Genomic DNA, 10,744 nt, shown 5'->3' on the forward strand with positions numbered 1-10,744 from the left:
GAACACTGGTAAGAAGTGGGTTTGGAGGAGAAGAGTGAATACAATCAGGAATCCAGTTTTCATCATGTTAAGTTTATTAGACCTCCAGCTCAAGCAGGTGGCTGGAGATAAAAGGCCATGAGATAAATGAGGAGCCCAGCATTAGAGGAATGAATTTGAAATTCCTGAGGTAGTAGTCACAATTCCCAGGATTGGAGGGGATTGGTTGATTGACTCATTCATTCATTCATTCAAATACGTTTTGCTAAGAGTGTTCCAGGCATTGCTGTAACGAAAAATACACAAAGGAAAATTTACACCCTCAGAATTTCCATTCTAATGGGAGGAGTAATAAAGTAACAGAAATATACAGTGTATTAGGGATCAATGTTAAGGAGAAAGATAAAGTGGGGATGGGTGGGAAGATTGCAGTTTTAATCAGGATGGCCAGCAAAGTCCTCGGTAGGAAAATAATTGAGCTTGAATCCTGCAGGAAGTGAGGGCATGAGTTGTGCACATAGCTAGGCGATTAGCATTCCAGGCAGAGGCAACAGCAAATGCAAAGGTGCTAAGGCAGGAGCACGACAAGCTAGTTCGCGGAAAAGCAAGGACAGTGGCTGCAGGAGAGTCAGGGGAGAGTGGCGGGAGATGATGACCTAGAGGTAATGGGCCCGGGTTGGGGACGGGGACGAACTGGAGATGAAGGTGACCCAGTATCTCCGGAAAATTCAGTTTGACGTTAGCCCCGCCCCCAAAGACCCCGCGGGCTTTAGGCTCGCAGCTCCGCGTTTTGGCCGGAACTCAAGAGCCCACGCCGGGCCGGAAGTAGCTTTTACCCGACCCCATTTTATCCGCGGCCGCACTTCCGGTGGCGGCGGCGGGAAGCGGAGCACAGGAGGGCGTCTAGGCCTCGGCCGAAGGGAATCCGGCGGGAATCGGAGCCATCAGAACCGCCACCATGGTGAGGAGGCCCAGGCTGGCGGCGCTGGAACTTCCGAGTCTGTCTTGGAGAGCGGACCGCGACTGATCGGGAGTTGGCGCGGGGGAGGGGAGGTCGTGGGTTGGCCGCTCATGGCGGCGAAGGCCCGGGCCGCGGCCGCCCCGTCTGGGCAAGGGAGACCCGGAGCTCGGCCATTCGGCGGGGTCGGGGAGCGGAAGGCTGGAACCGAGGGACGGAGGCCGGGGTCGCTCGGTGGTGGCGAGGATAGAACCGCGGGTCTTCATGCCACTGTAGCCCCAGTACTTGGGATCCTACGGGCACTAAGTAAACTTTTGCAGAATAAATATGTGTTTGGGGTTCGGAGCAGGCATTAGAGCCTCAGGAGGACTTGTGAAACGGGGTGAGGGTCTGAAGAGCTGTTGCCGAAAGAGGTGGGAGGACTTGTGGCCGAAACCAGGGAGAGTGCTTGGGTCCTATAGATGGGAGAAGGGAATGGGAGGGGGAACGAGTATGTTTGGAGGAAGAGTGCCTTTGTGTATGAGTTTGTCTGACTTTTCAGGGACTGGGGCTACGTAATGAAATGCTTCCTTCCTTCACCCAGTTCACTTTCTGGTTGGGGACACAGATACTGTAATCCAGAGTGGTAATTAAGCATTACGTAAAAGTAACGGCGAGGGAGGGGCGGGACAGGAACGCTCTCTAGGGTAGATGATTCTTGAGCAGAGTCCTAAAATATTGTTCGGGGTGTCTTCCCAGGGAAGATGGAAGGGAATGTTAGAGATGAGAAGGACTGCAAGAACAAGGCATGAAGGGTAGCACTGTTGAAAGTTCCTGGAGGGGAAAGGGATGGATGAAGGGGTGGAAGGAGAGATGGGAGGAATTGGCAGGAACCTGGTTTCTGAAGGCTTTACATGCCACCTAATCCTGTTGGTGATGAGGCATGCCATTGAAGGATCGAGCCAGCAACATGTCATGAACTTAGTTATGTTCAGAAAGAGCACTCTGTTCTGTAGTGTTAGGTGAACTGAAAGCAGGGGATTGTTTGTGGGATTGGTTGAAGAGTATGCACAGGCTGGATTCAGTCTGTCCAGGTTCCAACCCAGCTTCCTGGCTGTGAGACAGGGCCACTACTTAACCTCTCCTGGCCTCAGCGGCTGCATTTGTAAAATGGGAATAATAATTAGACTGATTTCTAGAATTAAATGAGATCTCTAGTGCTTGTCACAGTGCCTGGTACACAGGGAGCACCCAGGAAGACTTAGCTATTACAAGGTGGACAGTCCAGTAAATGTTGCCATAAAGGTTCACATCTGTGTGGCCAGAAGCTGTGTGATTACAAGCCTGTTAATGTGGTCATTTGAGGGAGAGTGAACCACATACCCTGTGTCTCCAGGGTGTCAGTCAAGGTTCTGATCCACACATTGGTAGATTCAAAAATCTGTTCTTGTCCAAGCCCACAGAGATGAACAGCAAGCCCAGTGCCTGGCACAGAGAAGGCGCTTGGATGGGTCATGACTGGCCCACACCCATCGTACTGATGGGAGGCTGATGGACAAGTCAAATGTCAGGTGGTTTATTTCTAGAGAGATGTAACTGCCAAAGGCGCCTGACAGCTTGCATTGTGAGATCTCTTTAGTCTCCCTTTTAGCAAAGCTCCATTGGAAGCCAGGCTACAAATTGGAAAAAGTTGTTGGATTGATAAAGAAGTAGATAACAAGTTATTTATGTTCTTTTTTTTTTAAAGATTTTATTATTTTTTATTTTTATTTTATTTTTTAAAGATTTTATTTATTTATTTATTTATTTTGTCGAGAGATTGAGAGAGAGAGAGAGAGAGAGTACACGCAGGTGGAGAGACAGGCAGAGGGAGAAGCAGGTTCCCGGCTGAGCAAGGAGCCCCAGGTGGGACTCGATCCCAGGACTCTGGGATCATGACCTGAGCTGAAAGCAGTGGATTAACCAACTGAGCCACCCAGGCGTCCCAAGATTTTATTTATTTGTCAGAGAGAGAGGGAGCACAGGCAGGCAGAGGCAGAGGGAGAAGCAGGCTCCCTGCCAGGCAAGGAGCCCGATACGGGACTTGATCCCAGGACGCTGAGATCATGACCCAAGCGAAAGCAGCCACTTAACCGACTGAGCCACCCATGTTTCCCAAGTTATATATGTTCTTAGAGACCATTATGAGTTCAAACTGATGAGCGCCCTGGCCACCAGAAAGTTTCCCTACCCAAAGGTAGTCTTGGAGGCACACTAACGTTTTTGGTTTAGGGATTCCATTCTCCTTATCTCCAAGCTGATCAGCTCCTTTGTGTTGACAAATTCTCCTCGTTGATTGGATCTTTACTGCCAATCATTCCAGCTCCTCTTTCACCCGTTCTTTTAAATGGGCTGTGGGTATCACAGCACTAGTCACCTGTAATCTGCACAGTGGCAGATTGCTCTTCTGGTATGGGGGGGGATTGGATTAGTTTGGAGACACTTTACACCCTCACCCCTGAAACTGACACAGCACAGGCGCGGGTAGTTGTAATATAAAAAAGACAATTTTAAGGGAAGGGAATAACAGTTGTGGGCAGAGGTTAGGGCTGAACGAAGGGTGATGTGGGAGAATTCCTGGGGAAGGGCTGTGGCCAGAAGCCAGAGCTGAGAATCTAGTGAGAACCATAGACGGCCATGTGGAGGAGAAGGCCACAGCTGGTCTTCAGGAAGGACCAGCAATACAGAGGTCCGAAAGAGCTGGACTCATCCTGCTGATTTGTCCTTGCAGACCGTGGGCAAGAGCAGCAAGATGCTGCAGCACATCGACTACAGGATGAGGTGCATCCTGCAAGACGGCCGCATCTTCATCGGCACCTTCAAGGCTTTTGACAAGCATATGAATTTGATCCTCTGTGACTGTGACGAGTTCAGGAAGATCAAGTGAGAAGTGGGCTGTGTGGGGATGGGATGTGAGTTTCGAGGGAAGTGGATTGGGTGGGTGGGCGGGGTGACAGGTGGTGATATAGCTAGCTGGTTCCTTGGTTTGCTCCCCTGTGTTAGAGGGCAGATGTAAGTGGGGACAGCGGACTCTGAGAACTCTCCTTCCTTGCTAGCCCGGCAAGCCTTGCTCTCTAGTCTAGCTGAGTGCAAGTTGTCAGGAGGGCTGCTAGACTTTTTGTTTCTCTGACTTTGTCTGCCCCTGGGTACTGGGGTAAAGGGCTCTCATGTTCTCCCCACAGGTGTGTAAGGGGGGAGAGCTTGGTTTTCTGGCCTCATTGCCTATTTGTAAAGCTGTAGCCTAAAGGGCTCTCCCAAGGCAGCCTGGTCTGAAACTGCTTTAAGAAGCCTCTGACCCTCTTCAGGGTAAGTGCTCAGCTTCCCGTGTGGGTTTGGGGCCAGTGATTTTTGTTGGCATTTATAGACACAATTGGAGATATTTTCTACTTTTCTACAATTCCATACATTATTGGATAACTCCCTTGTTTTAAGATTCACAGATCTTAAGCTTCTGGCCTGTTTAAAAATGTGGGCTATAGTTCTCCATGCATATTACATTCAAGGCATTCTGAGGCCCAAAGAAGTTATGTGACTTCCATAATCATTCAGCTCTTTTGCCACATCCAGTGGTCCCTTGAGGGCTGTCCTTTTCTTTTTGTGGCAAGAGGTCAGGAAGTACAGGACACGATGTGGTAGGGATGGCTGAGTGCCAGGGATACATTGAAGAGGGGCCAGCTGATCAGCATAGAACTATTGCAGATGCTTCTCCCCTGTTGTTTTTTAATGAAAAACTATTCTGATAATTTAAAAATGTTTATTGGGAAATATACTTTAAAAATACGTAAAAGTATATGCAGAAAGATTTAAATACCCAGAAGGGTTTTGTGTGTGTGTGTGTGTGTGTGTGTGTGTGTGTGGTTTTTTTCTTTCTCGTTTTGTTTGTTTTTTATGAAAGAGCAATAAATTCTTTTATTTAAAAAAATATAGATAAGGGAAAAGGAAGAAATGTCCACCCATAGAAATCTGCTTTTAATTTAATATAAAAAAATACCATTAAAAGGAAACCTTTAAGTTTTTAAAAATCAGAGCCTTTTGTCTTTCCTCTATTTTTAGAATATTGGTTTTGACTTTTTTTCCCCTTCCCCTGTCTTGCTGCAGTTACTTTATTTCCCAGTTTACATTTACAGTTGACCCTTGGAACAACCCAGGGGATGGGGCACTGGCCCCACGCAGTCAAAAATCCATGTATAACTTTTGACTCCCCCAGACTGAACTGCTGATAGCCTGCTGTTGTCTGGAGGCCTTACCAATCACCTAAACAGATGAACGTGTCTTTTATGTGATGTGTATTATATACTGTATTCTTACAATAAAGTACGATAGAGAAAAGTTATTAAAATCATAAGAAGAGCAAATACATTTGCAGTACCATATCAGAAAAAATTCCCATGCAGGTGGCCCTGCACAGTTCAAACCCATGTTGTTCAAAGGTCAGCTCTATGTTTTGTTCCTCCTTTTCTGGTAATTGCACTGGGAACATCTGTTTTTGCACTTTGAGACAGAGGTGTAATTTCTATGTAGTTATTCCTTCATTGTTTCTATTTTTCTGGTGAGGTGAGGGCCGTAGTGGAAGGATGCTGCGTGCAAGAGGGTTGAGGGGTTCGGTGGGTTTGAGTTGTTCAGGCTGCCTCCTCACACTGCCAAGGCCTTAAGCTGAAGGGAGGAGTAGGGTAATGTCAAAGAAGACTGGACCAAGGAAAGGTCTTCCCGATGGTTATGGAATAACATTCGAGCCAGGGCTGGGCTTTCTTAATTCTTGTCCTGTCCCTTGGTCAGCACATCCCCTTGGCCTGGAAGACAACCACTAAGGAGTAATGAGTTCAGCCTGTGAAGGCTATCCAGAGGAGCTTAGAGAAAGTTTTTGTACCATTTGTTGGGAGATACAGTGTAAAACAAATCTTGGAGGCCCCTAGACAGGTGAATGGGAGCATTACCCTTTTTCTAATGCTTGCTTGTTTATTTTCCTAAACCCATCCTCAGGCCAAAGAACTCAAAACAAGCAGAAAGAGAAGAGAAGCGAGTCCTTGGTCTGGTGCTGCTTCGGGGGGAGAACCTGGTCTCAATGACAGTGGAGGGACCTCCTCCCAAAGATGTAAGTCCGTGCAGGGGGCCAGTATAAGGGGGGCAGCCCTGCTGTGAGCCAGGCTTTGTCTTAGGTTGTCTGCATTTCGCTGCATTACTCACAGGCATCCTCTGATTTTTGTCTTCCTTTTACAGATAATAGAATCTCAAAGAGGTTATCCCACAAGTAAAAGTAGAGATGGGGAACCTTTTCTCAGCTGATGTACATAGTGAGTCAGGAGAAAAGGCACTTGTGGCCATCTGGTCACTTCTTAATGTGATGGCATTTTAGCTGGACTTTAAAAACTCTTAACTGCAAGGGGTGCCTGGGTGGCTCAGTTGGTCAAGTATCCAGCTCTTGATTTCAGCTCAGGTCAGGAGCTCAGGGTTGTGAGATTGAACTCCACATCAGGCTCCACGCTCAGCAGGGAGTCTGTTTGAGATTCCTTCTGCCATCTCTGCATACCCACCCCTGCCCATGTGTGCTCACTTGCTCTCTATCTCAGAATAAATAAATCTTTGTAAAAGGAGGGGGGAGCTCTCTGAAGAAAGGATCAGGAAACCAAAGAGCTCATGAACATTAATTGAAAATGCTGGATTGTGGGGCAGTGCTTGGGTGGCTCAGTCAGTTGAGCTGTCAACTCTTGATTTTGTCTCAGGTCATGATCTCTGGGTCCTGGGATCCCACCCTGTGTTGGGCTCCACACTTACTGGGGAATCTGTTTGAGAATTCTCTCTTCTTCTTCCTCTCTCACTCATGAGCACTCTCTCAAATTAAAAAAAAAAAAAAATCCTAAATCCAAATAATAGAAGGTATATATATTTTATAAAGTTAGAGAATAATGGTTAACATTTATTAAGCATCTGCTGTGTGCCAAGCACGTTAATATTTTAGTTACTCCTTATAAACAGTTTATTGAGATAAATTATTCCCACTTAATAGATTAAAAAAACTGGGCTTTAGTAACATGCCTGAGTGTCCTAGCTGTTAAGTGGTGAAGTTGGCATTTGATCCCAGGCATTCTTGGTTCCATAAACACCAGCCCACATTTAGAAATAGAACAGACTCTAGATCATCTAACCAGGTTTTCATATTTTCATTTTAAGGCATTGTCATTAGAGGAATAATCTTATTTTTACTTTGACCACATATGTATTTGGTTTTTTTTTGTATTTAACGCATAATATGTATGCAATACTTTATTCTACTTTTTCACTTAACATTGTAAACCTATTTCTGGTTGCGGTATACTTTTTAAAAGTAATGTTAAAAATATCGTCTTAAGTGATGATGGAGTAGTCATCCTAGTCATTTTCTTCTTTTTGGACTTTTACATTGAAGCCTTTCCAGTTAAAATGTCTGCACGGGATTTACCATATTTTTTGGCTAAAGCATATGTCTATATTTATAACTCTTGATCTGTTTGTAGTAGAAGACACTACTCTTACATAAATCATTGTAAGTCTACATGACCACAACTGGTTTTGTCATAACCTCATCATTTACAGATGAGGAAACAGTCCCAGAGCTGTAGGATTACTTGTCCACTGTTACCTTCCAGGTGAGAGTCAGAGCTGGGACTGGACCTTGTTTCTCTTTGAGGCCTGGTCAAGTGCTCTTGTCTGCCTATACCCTTCTGAATGGAGCCCTGTCCCTTCCTTGGTTTAATTTTCATAGGAGTGAATATAGGTTGAGTTGTGGTATATTAATCTCTGGACTTCCTCTTAAGTTCCAGCCTGCTGTAGGAGTGACAGACACATTATCTTGGGTGGAAGAGGAATGGTGTTAACACGTATGGGTCTTTTGATGGCCCATAAATCTTAGGGGCTGTCTTGGCAGTGGTATTCCGAAGTGTACTTCTGATTCTCTAGGCCCCCAGCATTTTAGTGCCTTTCTTTATGTTTTAGACTGGCATTGCCCGAGTGCCGCTTGCTGGAGCTGCCGGGGGCCCGGGGATCGGCAGGGCTGCTGGCAGAGGAATCCCAGCTGGTGTTCCAATGCCCCAGGCTCCTGCGGGACTTGCAGGGCCAGTCCGAGGCGTTGGTGGGCCGTCCCAACAGGTAAGGAGTTGGGGAAGGGCACTAACTTCTGGTTAAAATGAAGGATAGAGAGAGGGCCCACAGTTTGGGAAGAGTCCAGAACAACCGACCTCTGTCAGGCTGTCAGTATCTCATTATGCTCTGTATGTAGTCCCAGAATCAAGTGAGAAGGAAAACTTAACATTGTAAATTATTTTGTTGCTGTTGAAGTAAAGAGATGCATAGAAGGTGTTGGGGCAGAATGTTTCCATGACAGCAAAGGGGCTGTGCTGTCTTACAGCCTGTTCACAGTTACACTGACAGTGTGGAGGCTGTCTCTCATTTGGACTGGGCCACCTCAACTCAGGCCTGGAAGATGGGAATGAGCATGCAGGCTTGGTCTTCTCTGGCAGGTGGTTTCAGATAGCCTGCTGCTGCGAGTTGTAGCTTAGCGGGTGGGGCGTCTGCTCCGAGTTGTGAGGAAGAGTAGGATGCTGCGTTGTCCTGTACTTACTTGGCTCCTGTGTCCTCTTAGGTGATGACCCCGCAAGGAAGAGGCACTGTGGCTGCCGCTGCAGCTGCTGCCACCGCCAGCATTGCGGGGGCCCCGACCCAGTACCCACCCGGCCGTGGGGGTCCTCCCCCACCTATGGGCCGGGGGGCACCGCCTCCAGGTGAGGAGCCCATAAGGAGACCATGGCCACCTGATTGGAGATGCCTGAGCTGGATTCATGATGAGACATAACGTTGACTGAAACTGATGAGGAGTTTATTTACTTAAGCAGGATTACTCTGAGATCCAGCCTGGCTGATTGACCATGGAACTAGATGGACAAGAGCCATAGGGAGCCCCACCTCTGGCTCAGGGCCCAGTTTCTTAGGAGAGACTGGGAGGGTGGAATGGTCCGTCTTTCTCAGAACTTGGTGGACAGCTTTGCTATGTTTCCTGTTGCCTTCGCAAGATAGACACTTGAGCTGTATCCTTGGGGCTTTTCTCTTGTAGGCATGATGGGCCCACCACCAGGCATGAGGCCTCCCATGGGTCCCCCAATGGGGATCCCGCCTGGACGAGGAACTCCGATGGGCATGCCGCCGCCGGGGATGCGGCCCCCTCCCCCAGGCATGCGAGGTAAGTGCCAGCAGCAGTGACTTGACTTCCCTTAGAGCATGTTGGGATGGGAACTGGAGGGAAGGTTTGGTTTTTGACCATAACCCTCTGGGCTTCTAGGCCTTAAACTGAGGGAAGTGGACTCTTAGAGGGCAACTTTGTCCACAAAGGAAAGAGGGAAAAAGCATTTCTTAAAATCAGCCTTCCCTCCCTCTTAGAGCAGTTAGAGTGGTCCTATACCCAGGGAACTTCTCAGTGTCCAAGGCAGTATTCTCGGGGCACTGTGAAATAATACGTTCTGAAAGTCCCCAGCAAGGGTCCCAGGATTGTCTTATGCCCTTAGGTTTGATAATGTCTAGTAATTAAGAGGGAGCCCTGGGCTTTGCTATACTATTTATTTATATATATCTATTTAAATTCAGTTTGAGAAATGCTGACATAGATTAGCCCTCTCATTTTATAGATAAGGAAATGGGCCCCAAGAGCTTAGTGTCCGGCGTCCCAGATTGGTGTTCTTTGCACTAAGGCATAGTGGGTGACCTGTGTGTCTCTAGTTTGAGTTTTTTGTTTATGGGTTTTATAATCATAGGAACCCATACCTACCAGAGAAGTCCCTAGTTAGTATATATGTTATGTCCCTCTAATCACTTGGTGACTTTTGGGGAGTGGTATGTGTGGGAGGCTGGGGTGGGGGCTGGGGCTGGAGATTTGAGTTGCAGATCAGGCACTGACTAAACTTCTTACTCTTACTTCAGGCCTTCTTTGACCCTTGGCCACAGAGTCATGGAAGTAGCTCCACAGAGGTGCGGACCCGACTACCACAGACCTGTTTGTTTGCTATGCTTTTGTTCTCAGAGTATCACGGGATTGTCTGGTTTCCCTTTCAGGGCCCCCTTCCCCGGGAATGCGCCCACCAAGGCCCTAGACTCATTTTGGCCCTCCTCACATCCCTGCCTGTTTCCCGTAAGGCTGTACATAGTCCTTTTACTTCCCTGTGGCCTGTGAAACTAGTTTATAATAAACTCTTAAGAATATTTAAGTGTATCTGGAGTGTCTGTTTAATTTTAGATAATGGGGTGCTTAATAGAGTTAAGAAAGGTTGCCTTGGAAAAGTTAGTGCTAATCTCAGCTGCTTCCCTTATAAAATATTTTACTACACATTTGCAGAGATGTACAACGTCATATGGAGAATTCACAAAATTGAACTATGAGATGTTTTCACATATCAAACTGGCAAAGATTAGCTTGTTGAAGTAAACACTCTTGCAGTGTTGGTGATGGTTGTGAATTGGCAATCTTCTTTGGAAGGCACTCATCTTGATAGCCTCTTACGCACTACTTCAGATGATACTCGTTTTCATATGATAAAGTAGGAGGCAGACACTGAAAATGAAAACCAATCGCACTCGGAGAGGAACAGTTTTGCTATAACTTTCTCCCAGCATCACACACATGCATACAATCTAACCTTTGAGTTGCGGTTCTCCATGATTTCTAACACCTAAAGTCTACACTCAGTGTATAAGATGGTCACTGAGCAGTACTCGAGTACTTAGTACTATCAAGCTTCCAAGGGTACAGAAATACGAAGTGGACTCTAT

At 46.8% G+C, this 10,744-nt stretch overlaps 1 protein-coding gene across 1 annotated transcript; it reads left to right on the forward strand.

Moving 5' to 3' along the window:
* The first annotated feature begins 790 nt into the window (after positions 1-790).
* On the forward strand, positions 791-10,177 carry SNRPB (small nuclear ribonucleoprotein polypeptides B and B1). The gene is made up of 7 exons (XM_047746322.1): positions 791-940; positions 3,687-3,838; positions 5,936-6,047; positions 7,925-8,077; positions 8,571-8,709; positions 9,039-9,164; positions 9,899-10,177. The coding sequence occupies exons 1-7, from the start codon at positions 938-940 to the stop codon at positions 9,907-9,909; spliced, it is 696 nt and encodes a 231-aa protein (XP_047602278.1). The 5' UTR covers positions 791-937; the 3' UTR covers positions 9,910-10,177.
* Positions 10,178-10,744: the final 567 nt, after the last annotated feature.

The sequence above is a fragment of the Lutra lutra genome, chromosome 9 (genome assembly GCF_902655055.1).
Source record: "Lutra lutra chromosome 9, mLutLut1.2, whole genome shotgun sequence".
NCBI classification, from domain to species: domain Eukaryota; kingdom Metazoa; phylum Chordata; class Mammalia; order Carnivora; family Mustelidae; genus Lutra; species Lutra lutra.

Excerpts from the sequence above, each read along its gene's own strand:
- SNRPB (XM_047746322.1), top strand. Across the intron at positions 6,048-7,924 it reads AGGGACCTCCTCCCAAAGAT|ACTGGCATTGCCCGAGTGCC; the intron begins GTAAGTCCGTGC and ends TTTATGTTTTAG. Across the intron at positions 8,710-9,038 it reads CCGGGGGGCACCGCCTCCAG|GCATGATGGGCCCACCACCA; the intron begins GTGAGGAGCCCA and ends TTTCTCTTGTAG.